Source organism: Spinacia oleracea, chromosome 4 (genome assembly GCF_020520425.1).
Source record: "Spinacia oleracea cultivar Varoflay chromosome 4, BTI_SOV_V1, whole genome shotgun sequence".
In the NCBI taxonomy this organism is placed as follows: domain Eukaryota; kingdom Viridiplantae; phylum Streptophyta; class Magnoliopsida; order Caryophyllales; family Amaranthaceae; genus Spinacia; species Spinacia oleracea.
In genome coordinates, this window is record NC_079490.1 from 162386826 (window position 1) to 162403018 (window position 16193).

The 16193-nt window shown below is 34.1% G+C and overlaps 1 protein-coding gene across 2 annotated transcripts; it reads left to right on the forward strand.

Moving 5' to 3' along the window:
* The first annotated feature begins 1191 nt into the window (after positions 1–1191).
* LOC110790994 (bifunctional 3-dehydroquinate dehydratase/shikimate dehydrogenase, chloroplastic) lies at positions 1192–12337 on the forward strand. 2 transcript variants are annotated; one of them, XM_021995755.2, is made up of 12 exons: positions 1192–1506; positions 1629–1929; positions 5327–5559; positions 6422–6527; positions 7450–7668; positions 7876–8222; positions 8640–8703; positions 9248–9356; positions 9445–9582; positions 10094–10242; positions 11441–11603; positions 11872–12337. In XM_021995755.2, the coding sequence occupies exons 3-12, from the start codon at positions 5327–5329 to the stop codon at positions 11916–11918; spliced, it is 1575 nt and encodes a 524-aa protein (XP_021851447.1). In that variant the 5' UTR covers positions 1192–1506; positions 1629–1929; the 3' UTR covers positions 11919–12337. The 2 variants fall into 2 exon arrangements, with proteins under 2 accessions (XP_021851447.1, XP_021851446.1); XM_021995754.2 differs by lacking the exon at positions 1629–1929.
* Positions 12338–16193: the final 3856 nt, after the last annotated feature.

A 16193-nucleotide genomic window follows, 5' to 3' on the forward strand; every position in this document is an offset into this window, starting at 1 on the left:
AAAAAAAATTTATTCTGGCCATATGGAAAAACTCTGGTTTCCAATTCGAAAGTCTTTGTTGTGTTAAAACATGGCAGAGAGGACAGGGGCGGACCCAGAAATTTATATTTGGGGGTCCAAAAAAATTATGATTTACTTTCTTTTTAGTGGGTTGTTAAAGTTGAAAGGGGAATTGTCCAAATATTATAAACGTCGTAATAAAATATGTGGAAAATTAAGGAACTTTAATTTTGGATTTTTATAACAGTAAAACTCAATACCTAGTCCAAATTACAACACTAACTTGGCGCGATATCAATTTAAAATGTAAAAAATAATATTTTCATACTTTGAATGAAATTTACTTTATTACAATAATTGTCACTGAACAAATAACACACAAAGACATTAGCTTGTGGGGCATTATAAATCTATATATGAATTGAAGTAATCAATTAGACCTCTACAAATTTCAAAGTAACAGACAACTATAAGTCTATTAAAGTAGAGTATTAAAAATATATTACTAGAAGTATATATATTATAGAAATTACAAAATCTTTTGAAGGAAAAAATAACACTACTATTTTTTTGTAAATAAAAATCATGAATTATTATAGAACAACAAAATTAAAAATAAAAAGTGATGAAGAAAAAACGAGTTACCAAGGAAAATTGAAAAACAAAAAACTATGAAATTAAAAAATCATGTTTAATGACCTCTTAGGGATTCGAACCCAGACTGCCTACATAAAACACTAGTCAAGCAACCACCATGCCAAAGATATTTAATTGTCATAATTGTAACTTAATTATATATATTAGAATTACGTAAAGTGCAATTAATTACCCCAACATCAGTTAAGTTTAACAAATTTTTTTTAAAATAATGGGGGTCCCTTTGGACCCCTTGAGGGACACATAGGTCCGCCCATGAGAGAGGATAAGGGTAGAAGATATTGGTTTCCATGGATATGGTGTTTCAGCCTTTTGGGTAGAAGAAGAGAGGTATATTAATGGTTGCCAATTTGCCATGAAAGGATTAAAGGGTTAGTACAAGCTGTAGTCAATGATTTCATATTTTTACTCTTTCAAGTGGAATCTACAGTATAAATGAAAACTAAGGATTTTTTTTTTTTTTTTTATTTAATCAAGATAAAGGGCAGTTTTGACCTTTTTATTTTTGCAAAAAGAAAATATTTTCTGCATTTAGAAACTATGAAAAAAAATATTGCCTTTTGATTGAAAAGTTAATCAAAAGTTCTACCAACCACTGAAATTAACTTGTTCAAGCTCCATTGACAGTCTGTAGGAGTTCATCTCCTTCTCCTTCGTGAATTTCCGTCGTAAGAGCTCGATCTTCATCTCCTTCCTCCTCTTTAAAATCCTCCAACAAAACCTCCATTTACACGGCCTCCCAATTGTCTCGAACCATCACCGCCGTTATCGAATCGCCGCCGGCGTTACACAGTCATCGCTGCTTGTGGTGCTTTCAAGGTGCTGCTATTCTAGGCTTCCCAACAAAAAGTATACCTTCTCTTCCTCCGATCTATTTGATTCTATTTCCTATTTTATTGATTTTATTTCAGTGCTGCTATTCTTGGCGATGTTGTTGTTTCATGATGCACGGAAACGTGGTTTTTTGGCAGCTGGGCGTTCCCAAAACGTTTCGAAACGCAGAAACGCATTTTCTAACGCAGTAAAAACGTTTCCTTTTTCTTCAAAACGTGTCGCACTAATGAATTCAAAAAAGACGCCGGGGAAACGCTTTATTTGGAAATAAAAGACGTTTCCTTCTTAAATTCCCAAATTCCCAATGTTAGCATTTATTATAACCTAGGTTCTCTGATTCTCTCAATATCTCTGCTATTCCTTCTTCCTCTGGTACAGTGATCCTCCCTTTGGTTTCACTCTTCACCGTAGATAGTGGTCGTCGGTGCCGGCGTCGAGGTAAGGTCTTAGGATTTTCTGTCCGATTTGTTAATATTGTAGTATTGTACTGTATGAATTAAGTAGGTAAAGACCTAATTATCTAAACACCCCTTAATTTATACGAAATGAGTTTAATTTATACAAAAATGAGATTAATTTATACGAAAATGGGTTTATTTGATGCACAATTGTGCTCAATACTTCAAATTATACCAAATTGAGTCACTAATTAATTGTATACGAAATTGAGTCACTAAATGGGTTAATTTGAGTCAGTTTAATTTTACACCATTTGGATATTTGATTATTTGATATTGTTTTATAAGTGTATGAACACTTGGACAGTAGCTAATATTAAGATTTGTGTCAATGGTTTAATTATCAAAGGCTTGTATTCTAGGTGTTATGGGCTTGCACTCCGAGTGTTCGATAAAATGCCCAACTGAAATTCACCTTTGTAATATCTGCTCATTCTATAATATATTAACTACATTATCTGACCATATTTTCTTAAATTCCTTTAATTTATGCAATTTTTATTACTAATTATTTAAATTCCCGTTTCCTGTTTCCCCGTTTCCCCGTATCCGTTTCCGTTTCACGTTTCCGTGCAACCTAACCTTTCCTGAGAATTTGTATTTAGTTATTTGAAACTTCTTAATCATTAGGAAGAAGTCAATTAGTCCAATAATATGCGTTCATTGTTGAGATACAATTCCTTCTCCATTTTGATCAAATGTGCATGGTTTTGGGAACATTTTATTATCTCGTGTGTTGTTGAAGTTGTTTGGTATTTTGGTTTTTCTGTTGGAATATTTCAGGAAGACATTTTGACATTTCTAAGTTAGAACACTGTCTTTGAAGATCAGTTGAAGTCCTGTCTATTTTCAGTTGTTGTCAGCTCAAAGTTTGTTTCTTTGGCATTCTTTTGTATGCAATTTTGCAGTTTATGACTTTTGCCAATTGTCATCTATCATATGCACTACATACTGACAAGCATGTACATGTGCGAGTATCTTTTTTATCATGATCCTTTCCCCTAGAGTTATCTGCTCTTTTTGTTCCTTGATTTCCAAGTTTGAACTGTTCAAGCATGGAGTATCTTTAATCCAATCGAGCATGGTCATGCATTTTTCAGTTCTCCCTTATCAAGGGGCCCTGAGTAAGTCCTCCTATTAGATGGGATTGGTGTTAGGGGCCCTGACACCAATCCCATCTAATAGGAGGACTTATCCATTCTTATATGATCAAAACTCCCACTCAATTCTCAGCCAACTTGATCACTGTCTTTGTAGCCTTCTTTTTACGGCGCGGCGTTTAACAATGTCTTAAAAGGTGGGCCTGGAAGTCAGATTTCTTAGTTTTATCATTCTTTGCATTGGGAATTGCATTGCCGAAATCAGTATATCATGCATCTTTTTGAGATTCTTTGTTGGAAAGAAGTAAATATTTTTTTGATAAGCAAGTAGTGTATTAGATTATCAAACAATTACAAATTGTGAAAGCCAAGAGGACAGACCCTCAAGGCAACCAGAACAAACTGGTTAGAACAAGACCACTAGTCCACTACCCTGCAAACAGGGTTGAAAACCAAATGTGATCCCTATTGCTAACTGCTTTAGGCATCACACCATTCACTCTAGTATATACATTCTGAAGTATACTGCTGCACACTTTGTCTATACAACTGACTTGAGAATTCCACATTGCATTATTCCTCTCAATCCAAATGTGATAAGCCACACTCATCACAAGGGTGGAAAACACACCCCTCCTGAACTTGGTAACCCTCCTACTGAGTATCCACTGAAAGATACCAGAGAGGGAATTAGGAGCATTCTGCATACCAGCCTTGGTAGAACACTGCAACCAGCATCTAGCACTGTAATGACACTCAAAGAATAAGTGTTTGTGGTTCTCAACTGCTGAACCACAGAGGAAACAGAAAGAAGTAAATAGATTAATGCACACGTGTCAAACTAGCTTGTTGATACAATTAGCATTCCCTAATTAGCCTTGTACTGTAAAATATTTTGTGTATAAACCAGCATTTCTCCAACTCTGACATGTTTAGGCTTATTGTTGGGACTTGTTAGTTTTGCACTTTGTTATATGCACTCAGCCATGACTTCCAGTTAATCTGGAAAGGTGGTTTTGGAAGACTGCGTGAATTTTCATTGTACTTTGGTGTGCTCATGAATCTGCTAAAATAACTAGAACCATTTAACATTTGTTTTTATGTTGCAAATAGAACTTAGAGTCTTAGACAATTATGTTAATTGATCCTATTAACCTGGTCGTATTCATAATCCCTTGTACTCCCTATATTTAGGGACTGCACACCAGCCCATTTGGTTTGATTAGAGGCTGACAATACAACAGTCAACATCCCATTAATCTATCTCAAGTATAGTAGGATAAAGGGTTGGGCTGGCTGGGTTACACCAACCCGTTAATTAGTTATGATTTTGAATTTACTTGACGGACAGCGGTTTATCCTATAAGTACATATAATAAACATGGACCTGATTTATTTACTTGTCTTTGACATTGCAAACACCTAAATGCTATTGAGCTTACACTCAGAATATTACCTTTCGTCCTTTCCTTATCCTTCATTGAAGGTTGTTTGACAATTAGCGGATAGCTGGTTTGATTACCCTCCCACCATCAACTCATAACCTTATTATATATTTATTTTTTATTTTCCCCCCCTTCCTTACTTCAGAACTTCTTTTCTCTAAAAAAATCTTCACTTTCTCCAGAATTCTTCAAGATTTAAAACTCAAAATTTATAGATCTATTAGTGGACATTATTGAAATTTGAAGTAAGATATATATTCTATCATTGCTTTTTTCCTGTATCAGTTAGTACTGTCGAAATGCTTATTTAGTTGTTTGGGTTGATTTTTACTTTTTTTTAGATGAATTATTCTTGGGATAAATCCTTCAGACTCCAATAAATTTTTGCGGGCATTGATAATTTGTTTAGATTATACGAAGTAGTTCAGAGTAGTTCGTTGGAGTCAGTGGTCATTTTACATAGATTTTTCAATCCGCTAAGCAACATTCTTGCCTTCCCCAGCGTTTACAAAGCCTCTCGTTTACAAAGCCTCTCTTCCAATCTGGTAGTTAACCAACCCCCAGTTTAGCTGGTTGACTTGGTCAATCCCCTAATATTGGGTCAAACCATTGGAGCAAACCGCTCATTGCCAAACACCCCCCCATATGGCCATATCCTTATATTGGGATGGAAAACTAGGAAAATAGGCCTTTTCTCCCTTGCCGAGTCCGGTGCCCCTCCTGCCTTGGCTCTAACAACCCGGTTATCTTCCCCTCCCCATGCTTCTTTATAATCCCAGTTTTAGGAAAAAATGAGATTGAAAATTCATTAATTTATGTTTTGGGGTTTTAGATGGCGATCTCCGATCTTCAGATGGGGGAAAGCATTCGAAGAAATTCTACGTTGATATGTGTGCCTATCATGGATAGCACAGTTGATCAAATGTTAGTTCAAGTAATGAAAGCTAAGGAACAAGGTGCTGACTTGGTTGAGCTTCGATTGGATTTCTTGAAGAATTTTGACCCAAATCGTGATCTTGATCTTTTAATTAAAAGGAGTTGTTTGCCCACTTTGGTCACTTTCAGGTACTATTTCCCACTATTCTGTCTTACAATCTTTTCAAAAATTATTTATTCTTTTGGGGTTGTCTTCAGTTTCATGATATTTTGAGATTTGGTATTTAGTATTCTATGTTAGGGTATTCTGTACTGCTTTTATGTATTCATCTCTATTGAAAGGGTCATTCAATTATGGATTACGCCTTGAAGAATTTCCATGGAAACATGCTGATTGAGATGATGCTTAGATGATGGGAGATATCCTTAATTTACAATCTAATAATATTGAGACTGTCCAGAAATGAAAATTTTAAATTTATTTGATTTCGTTGCTCAAAATTTTGATGAAATGTCCACTCAAGTTCGGGTGTGTTTTGCGTGAAACTTATACCAACTTGAATAAAAAACAAATGCTGTCACTTAGGACATTTACTCAGGCTTGTATACCTTGACAATTTCAGTTTCACAAAGTGGAAATAACGGATAATTAACTTTATTACTTCCCCCGTTCCAATATTATTGCACCATTTACCTTTTAGGGGAGTTTCACAAATATTGCACATTTCCATTTTAGAAATATAATATTTGCTTTCACACTACAAATACCTAATATACCCTTACATGTTAACTCTTGTTTATTATTTAATGTTTTAATCACATGGGCAAGTTTGTATATTTGCCTTTCTCTTTCTTACTTTTTTCCACTACCTAAAATCTAGTGCCCAACCGCCATGGTGCAATAAATATGGAACGGATGAAGTGTTTATGTTTGGATATGTGGTGTGTTTTGCAATTTGTTTGATATTAAAGAGGAAACAAAAAATACTAATCATAAATCATGTTTTTGATATTACTTCCTCACGCTTGTGATTGTTCATGTCGTTCGTAGACCAACCTGGGAAGGTGGTCAGTATGATGGGGATGAAAGTGGACGAAGAAAAGCATTGTGTAGAGCTATAGAACTCGGAGCTGATTATATAGACGTTGAACTTAAGGTTTGTTTCTATTATGTTTCCTTTGTCGTTGTTCAAGTAAATATCTCTTTATAATTGTAATTTTCAGATTTTTCATTCCCATGTTAAAACTGGCTAAAAATGATGAGATATGGATAAGTTATCTAGTAGAACTAATTCATATTGAAATTAGCCAATTATCTTTTTTTTCTTAGTCTTTTAAGTGAATGTAGAGTTGTAGACAACAAGATGCAAACAATTTGTTAGTGAAAACATCGAATTTGTTTGTTTAAAAGATTACAACACGTTAGACTAGAAGATAAAGGAAGAGATGGGAGAATCTATTACTAGGATAAAAGGAAAGATGAACGATTATGTATTTGATAGATATTCATGTCATCTCCCACGTAAGGAAAACAATCCAAACGTACAATATGAATGAGAGTTTTGTTTTTAATCCCTATTGGTAGACATGATGCACTACTGAATTCTAAAGTGACATGGACAAATAAAGAAAAAACACTTGGACAGTAGTTGGACCTCAATAAAAGTATACTAGTTTCTGTGTTACTATAGTTATGATGAAGAGATTCAATATAAATATGGATTTGTACAGTAGGAATGGTATTTTTAAAACATGGCTTAGAAGTTAGACAGAGCTATTGTTTTGCACCTACATTCTTTAGACTCAAAACTCACTAGTATAAAAATGAATCTTTGGCTCTTATCGTTCTAACCTATAACTTTATACTAAAACAAACACCAGGAATGATACATGTCATTTTCTGGTGTAATTTTTCCCCCGCCATAAACATATTTCAGTCTATTGGCCAGCATCTACTACATGATTTATATGTTCCGCTATGTTGTTTGCGATTAGATGACCACACGTCTACACTTGTACTTTTGGAATTAATCTTGTAAATTATAGTTTAATAAATTATCATCATTTCCCCTCTCGTAGGTAGCGGATGAGTTCTTTGACTCTATCAGCGGAATGAAGCGTACGAAGACATTAATTATTGTGTCTTCCCATAATTATGAAAGCACCCCATCCGTTGAAGAGATTGGAAATCTCGTATCAAGAATACAATCAACTGGAGCCGACATTGTAAAGATTGCAACAACAGCTACTGATATCACGGATTGTGTGCGCATTCTTCAAGTACTTACACATTCTCAGGTACGTACAAAGTAGATGATTTATGTAAGATAATCATATTATGTTACAGGCTCATAGATCAAGAGATATGCTCGAAGTGAGCACACTCTATCTTACCAAATAAATAAAAAATGAGTAATTATTCCGAATCATAAAATTTGGAAATCACTCTTTATATAATATTTGTATCCATTTATTTTTATATAGTTTTATCTTAATATTTTTCAGGTTCCAATCATTGGACTTGTTATGCGTGAGAAAGGATTGATATCAAGAATACTGTGTGCCAAATTTGGTGGATATCTTACTTTTGGTACACTCGATGAAGGATCAGTTTCAGCTCCTGGTCAACCTACGTTAAAGGATCTCTTGGATTTATACAATTTTAGATACATAGGTCCTGACACTAAAGTATTTGGAATCATTGGGAATCCTGTTGGCCACAGCAAGAGTCCACATATGTTCAATGCAGCATTTAAGTCTGTTGGTTTTGATGGAATTTATGTGCCTTTGCTTGTGGACAGCGTACCTAACTTTTTGAAGACATATTCATCTCCTGATTTTGTTGGATATAGGTAAGAATACCTTTCTAATTACTTAATTGAGTATTAGAATGACGACTTAGCTTCCTTAGTTTATGAAAGTTCTAACCCCACATGCCGTCACGCCCCTTATTCACTTAGGAAAACTAATTTGCTCACATCTCTATCCCTAAAGTTTCTTACCAATTACCTTGACTATGTAATGACAAACAAATTATATTTTATCACCCCATTTGTATTGGATTTAAACATTATACAATGTAAAATTATAAGTTCGTTTAACCAATATTCTTTTCCGCCTTTTGTGTTAGGCAACATGTGTTATGGAATCATTTCAGTTTCTAGCTAAAAAAGGAGCAAAGTTCTAGTGTTGTTTGATTGTGGTGCCGTGATGTGTATTGTTTTTTGCTTGTTTCATACCATGACAAGCGATGATGCATTTTGGTGCAGCATCACAATTCCTCACAAAATGGCTGGACTTGAGTGCTCTGAAGAGGTGGATCCGATTGCTAAGGTATGTGTAATAAACTCACAATCATGGGAAGGTTGGTTAATTTGGATTACTAAAAATGAACTTACAAGGACTCAAGAACAAAAGTAACAGCTTGAGGCTGTCAATCTCCACTAGTGACTTTAGGTCACAACTCTCCAAAAGCTTAACTGCTTAACACAATACACAATGCCTATTGCTACTGCCATCTTCCCTTTAAATAGCTAACATGATTGTACTACACCCAACCCACTACTATTGTTGGCGTTGCTGTTGTCTGCTGTCTGCTGTCTGCTGCTGTCCCTTGTCTGTTTGTGCCTTAATTGATTTTGGCTTCATTCCCTACTTCTCTTCTCTGTCTTCTTCTAGTCTAGGTGATTGTTGCTGGGGCTTGCTGCCAGGTCATCACACGATGCCGACCCTCTTGCATTAATTATGTGAATTAGCTCCTTTCTTTTACTTTTTCTTTTGACTACAAAAAAAATAACGAGCTTCACAATGGAGGAACTCCTTTTCTCTCATTCCTTATTGATGTGCAGATTTTTCCTTAAATTATATACTTCTGCAGGCAATTGGAGCCATAAATTGCTTGGTTAGAAGACCAAGTGATGGGAAATTGGCAGGCTACAATTTTGATTACGTGGGAGCCATTGAAGCTATTGAAGAAGGTTTACAAGGTTTGTTAACCTATCACATTAAATATGTCCCCCTTGATTTCTTATATGAAAAAATCATTAATATAACTTTGTTTCCTTGCAAGTTTAGTCGGTGGAAGTATTGCACCAAGATCACCCTTGGCAGGCAAAGTTTTTGTTGTTATTGGAGCTGGTGGTGCAGGAAAGGCACTTGCCTATGGAGGAAAAGCCAAAGGGGCTAGTGTTGTCATAGCTAATCGAACACTTGGTACAAAATTTCTTTATTGCAAAAAAGCTACTTCCTCCGTTTTTTAATTGCACCATTTGGGTTGGCCACAAAGATTAAGAAAAAATATCAATACCCATGTGATAACAAACAAAAAAGAGAGAGAAAAGGTTAGGTTACAAGAGTAAATATAAATGTGTACCAAAAAGCATGTGAAAGTATATCAATATGCAACTTTCAAATAAGGAAATGGTGCAATCAATATGCAACTTTCGACTATTCACGGTCACAGGATTAAGATATGAAGTTACTCATATTTAACTTTCCAATTTTCGAATGAGATTAGAATGAAGATTATTGCAAATATGAAGTGTAGATAAATGTCTCCAGTGGGTCTCTATTGGTGTTGCACACTCGCACTGATGACATATTATTCATTAACCTAACAGTCACGTGATTATCAGTTATCGCAATCTTCTGATTAATCTTATATTGACTTTTTTGTTCTCGTACTAAAGGGTATTGTTCTTTCTTTTTCTTTGTTTAATATCAGCAAGTGCTGCGGAGTTAGCAGGTAAAGTTGGAGGAAAAGCTATCAGTCTGGATGAATTAGATGATTTTGCTCCAGAAGATGGGATGATTCTTTTAAATACTACATCAGTTGGAATGAAACCAAAAATAAACGAAACACCTATTTCTAAGGTTCAGGCCTCTCCTTTGTCTTGTGTACTTTTCCTCTATTTCTTATTTATGCTATATTTAAGTATTGTCGAATTCCACAATTCAAAATATGCTACGCTGGAAATATTTTAATATCTCAACTGAAAATTAAGTAGCTATGCTGTTACTTTCTGTAGGAACAATGATAATTGCTTTGTTGTATTAGTGCTTATGTCTCTCTACAGTTGTAGGGATTACTTTTCATACATTTGACCACTATGTTATAATATAATTAGTAGGAGTATCATGCAGTGGCTTGATGGTTTTGGTTTACTTGCTTAAGATGGTTCCCTTGCTTTATGCTAGTCCTAAGCTAGCTGTTAAGGATGAAAAAAAAAGATGGACTTACAAACTACTTTGTTGTCCATAAATAATGGCCATCCTTGCCAAAATATATGTCATCTTCTTTAGATTTTGGAAACTGCAGTCACGTTTGCCAAAATAGTAATAAGTAAAGGCTCACTACTTTAAATGCCTCTAATTCTGTTCTTCTTTTCCAAATTATAACCGTATTTGTTATCTGTGCATCTCATCAAATAAAATTATGAGTTGAGTGCGGACTTGGGGAGTTGGGAATTCATTTCCCACGAGAGCTTGTCCTGTACCCAATGTAAAACTGAGGGGCTGACGTGCTTGGGTACTCATTTTCTGCAGTAACCAATTTATGAGGCATTTATCTATTGATTATGCAACTAGTCTCATCCTCCCCTTTACTAACTCCTGGCCCCAACCCCTATTGCGCATGCAGTAACCTTAAATGAAGTAATTGAGGTACTTTGATAAAACAATTGAAGTTATTAATTTTTGAGATGCTGAAACATCACTATGTAGTACTACTTTTGAGATGGAATCATGGAAGGAGTAGTGAAGTGAATGGCATGATATTAACATCCTCTTTTGTATCATCCTGGCAAAACCTTACATCAACTTCAACAAAAACCCAGTTTTGGAAGGGACACGGAGGCCGTGTTATTGCTTCCCTAACCAAAAAATGCTGCATTTGCAATAATAATCATTTAAAAGTTTGACGCAAATGTGGTTATGCATGATGTCGTAGCAATGTGAAAGTTGAAGTTACTCTATAATGTTGCTTTGGCATGTTCTGCAGTAAGAAGACATTTTGCAGTGTTAATGCTTAGTTTTGATTCACCATGTTCCTTTACTATTTGTCCCTTTACAGAAAGCTCTGAAGAACTATGCTCTTGTTTTTGATGCGGTTTACACACCAAAGTTAACTAGACTCTTAAAAGAAGCTCAAGAATCAGGAGCCTCAATTGTATATGGAACAGAAATGCTTGTTAACCAAGCCTTCAGACAGTATGAACAGTTCACCGGCTTGCCAGGTAGGAATGATAACAGGATACCTGCTTCTCTATATGCTATTCATTTTAAGTTTTTGAGGAAGGGAAAGCAAGAGTAATTCAATTGTAATTAGCAAAATAACAGAGGATAATCTGGATTACAATCGCTGCTAGACACCTTATCAGTGTGAAGATTTGTCTTATTCTTAGAAGAAAGTTGAAGAAACTAAACCCAATTCAAAGCAATTACACTTGATTGGTTAAATATTATTGTTATGACTGTGCTGATCAGTTTTTGTTGGTATTTCAGTCCCAAAGGAACTCATGAGGGAAGTCCTGGCAAAGAGCACGTCATAAAGGATTTCAACACATATCCATTACGTTCTTTGAGTGATTCTTTTGTACCAAATAGCGTGTTTTTTCCTTCCGATATGCATAATGGTAATCAGTAAGCTTCTTTATTAGATGATGTGAGGCTGCGAGGTTCAACCACTTTATAGAGAAGAATTGTTGTAGAGGCCGCCGGGGTATCTTCATTGATTGATTTATCCCTTAAAAAGAAAAGGGATTAGAAACTCTTTTTCCTTCCTGTCTTTCCTTTCACAGTACAGAACAAGTTCCGTACACTCCTTTGTAAAGTTGTGAAGGCATTTGGTATAACTATGTTGCTGTATAATACACCATTGTTTTTAATTCAAATCTATGTTACCCTTGTCAGGGAAAATTTTAGAAGGCTCCTTGTTAAGCTTTTGTCGGACACACTGTTATTAGCGATCTTTCTTTGCTAACATGTTCGGCCCTTTGATTCAAAAAGCTATAACTCTATACTAAAAGAGCCCTTTGATAATGGACTAAAATGTGGCGAATATGAATAGAGATACATTTTTTTGAAATATTCTGTTTTGAAACAGCCTTAACATAAGACAGCCTTAATGTTGCACATTATGCTGACATCATCCCTTTTTTTATTATTATTTTTCTGAAAGAAAAATTTATTTTTTACCAACTATAAAGATTGAAAAAAAATATATATATTTTACCCTTATATTTTACTATCTTAAAAAAAAAAAAAACATATTTTTTACCATCCAAAACGTTAAATTTGGTAAAATTAGGCTTACGCACGACGACCCGATCTGACCCGACACGAGGGCCTGGTCTTGGGCACTAGGTTGAAAATTTTGATCTGAACCTGGTTGAAACCCGACCCAGTCCTATTTATCAACACCTTGTTACTGCAAGATCAACCTACCCCAAATGTGGTTTTATTAGTCATAAAATCATATTTTAAAACATTTGAACCTTTAATTGAGCAGTGCTTCTCTTGTGTGGTCAGCCAAATCATCAACTAGATGATGTGACGCGCGCGTGCAACTCCCTCGCACGAAAAACTAACAGCGTTAAATTCTCTCTCTTGTTAAACCAACTTAATCAGTTTTTCTTTTCCGCCACAACCTTCCTTTCCAATACTTCTTCTCCTTCAGTTCGTTGCTCAGACTTATGCGTCCTTCCGTCCAACGTATCACCACCCTCGCCGACGTTTGTAACATCTCTCTCCTCTACTCTCCTTTCCCCTGACAACCATGACAACTAGCAACAACAACCATTGCGGATTACAACAACGCTGTTGTTGGTATGACGGGTAGTTGTTTTGATGTTATTGGCATGGCTGGCGTTGTTATTGTTGTTGGTCGATTGAAGCTGACACTCTAACAGTATTAGCTTCGTCAAAGACACGATAAACACATCCGCGGATTGTGTTCGCCATATCCATGACGGTAATTTCTAGTATCTGACCTAAAACTATAAAAGTATATATGGCCTTATAAAACCAACAGATCTAAACTATAAAAGTACATGACCTAAAACAATAAAAAAAAACCTCAAATAAAACTATAAAAGTACCTTCCATAAAACTATAAAACTATAGAAGCACTTTGACTAAAATAAAATTATCTAGGTTATAAACTACGGAGTATAAAAGTATCTACCATAAAATTATAAAAGTACATTCCCTGAAACTATTAAACTATAGAAGTACGTAAACTTAAAGTATAAAAGTATTTTGGGTTTTTCTACGTTGTGCCCGTGCATTTAAAATCTTTCGCATTGTACCCCTGTACTTGTAAAATATAGTTAACCTTATCCTTGCTGCTAATCCAACATTTAAAAATTAAGGTTTTTCTATATTATAGGCAACCTTATGTTTGTTGTTAAACCAACCGTCCAACACTAATGAACTACTCCCTCTGTATTTTTTTAAGGGATACACTTGCTTTTTCCGGCCGTATTTATTTAAGAGATACACTTGCCATTTTTAGTAACTTATCAACCCCACCATCTAATTAAATAATACATCTAATATACCCTATCACCCACCATCCTATTAAACAAATATTTTCATAAACCCACCCCACCCTCCACCTACCAAAATGACATGGTCCCCATATATTTAATTATTAAAATATCTATCAAACCCTACTTGCTTTATTATTTTATTTCATTCAATTATTCTTCTTAATACCCGTGTCCGACCAAGTGTATCTCTTAAAAAAATACGGAGGGAGTATAAAATTATAGAAATATCTGGAAATATCTGGCCTAACAACTATAAAAATGCATCCCCTAAAATTATAAATGTACCTTCCTTGAAACTATAAAACTATAGAAGTAACTTGAGTAAAAATTATAAAAGTACCTCGTCTAAAACTATAAATGTAATTGACCTAAATCTATAAAAGAAACTGCCCTAAATTAAAAATGTCATTTTAAACTCTGTTATTAAGCTTTAAACGCGTTGGCTTATTTACAAGTGTGAACATGTCATACCATCAAATTGATGGTTTAGCTAGTCGTCTGGTCCCATGTAAGACTTTCGGTTAACTGAGTGATTGGGAGATCTAGAAAATCTTTGTGATGTGATGTGTTCGTAGTCGGACGCTAAGTATTTTGATAATATAAAAGCTAAACATGCATGATTTTCGTGTTTTGGTAAATGAAATCAATTCTATTATTGGTGATTTGGTGCCCGTCAAGGTTATGGGTTATGGGACCCACTCGATACAATATATTTTTTTTAAGTAAAAGAATTAATGAATCGATCAAAAGTGATACGATATTTACAAAAAAATACCGAATAAAAAATTGATGTCACCGGTCCTAAATATGGTCAGTCATCTTAAAATTTCGTAATTTTTCATTAATAGTGGATGGCCTCGATTTTTTTTGGGTTTCGTGACATATAACCTACAGAGTATTAACAAAATAAAAAAATTCCTTTGCTTTTTCTTTCCTATCCATGAGGCACATGCAATATTATTGGTTGTTTTATTTTTGGGTAAATTCGGATAATTCTTGGGAGTTTATTTTGTGATTTTATTTTTCGAAAATGATAAAGATCGCAACATGCGACTTTTAAGCCGTGTCACAATGATGACATGTCATGGTTATGTGTCATGATTTAAATTGGAAACTAAAATATTTTACTTATATAACCTATTATATATGTTAATAAAAAGGTAGTAAAATCTTAATATTCTAATTTATTTCCTTCTTTATATCGAGTATCTTATTTACAAATTTTCATAGTAAAAATATTACATTGATAGTAAAATTATTCCGCTAACGCATATCATACGTGTCGCCTATATGTACCAATTAAATTATGACACGTAAGATTGCGACAACTAAATGTTGTCGCAACTTGCGACCTTTATCATCACCCTTTATTTTTTATTAATTAATTAAAATGATTAAATTATAATTAAAGGTTAATTATGATGTAATTAGTAGACTAATTGGTCGAAATATGGACCAATGTAACAATTGACATCAATGGTTATAAAAGTAGGTAGTAAATGACAACTTTTAACAACGTAGTAGTAATTGACAAACTCCCTAACGGAGTAGTTAATAATTGATATTTTTTTTTATTTACATCAATTTCTTTTTTATTGAAGTTGCATATTAGTTGCACACTTGCACCATTTTCTTTCATGATATGTTTGCGTACTGGTCTCATACTGGAAAAAAGTGAATATGGTAGAATTAAAACATAAAACCAATAAGAATAACCATCACAAAACCTTATTTTATGTTTTTATTTACTTTTTTATTCACTTAAATATATGTAAGTAGAATTGAGTAAGAGTTTACTATTTATTCATTTATCCCTCTATTATTGGTTAATTAAAAAAAGTTAGGTATGCCATATTGCCAACCAAAAACGTTAGTTAAGATGATATAGCTAAGCTGACAAGAGATATAAATGGATGTCGGTTATCTTCGGAAACTGAACTATCTATCTATTACATTATATTAAAATAGATATCAGAAATGACACGTGTTATTTCCTAGTGCGATATTTTCCTGCCAAAAGTTCATTTCCTAAAAAAAAAATATCTTATCTATTTTCTTTCCTTTTGTATAACTCTTTATGTATGAGAAAAAAAATAGGATTATAATACATGTCAGTATTATTAGATTTTGGTAATATTTTTGTCAAATATTCATATCAATAATAGAAAATTATTTATTCAAAATAGGTAAAATTAACATATTAAGCATATCGAATACTTTGGATACAAAATATATAATACACAGTAGGATAGTTTTTTAAAAAAATTAAAAATA

What these genes read in the sequence shown, in the direction of transcription:
- LOC110790994 (XM_021995755.2), top strand. Translation starts at nt 5,327, where the DNA reads ATGGCGATCTCCGATCTTCAGATGGGGGAAAGCATTCGAAGAAATTCT. An exon ending in CCTGATTTTGTTGGATATAG is followed by an intron (nt 8,223 to 8,639) that starts GTAAGAATACCT and finishes ATTTTGGTGCAG; the next exon opens with CATCACAATTCCTCACAAAA. An exon ending in ACGAAACACCTATTTCTAAG is followed by an intron (nt 10,243 to 11,440) that starts GTTCAGGCCTCT and finishes GTCCCTTTACAG; the next exon opens with AAAGCTCTGAAGAACTATGC.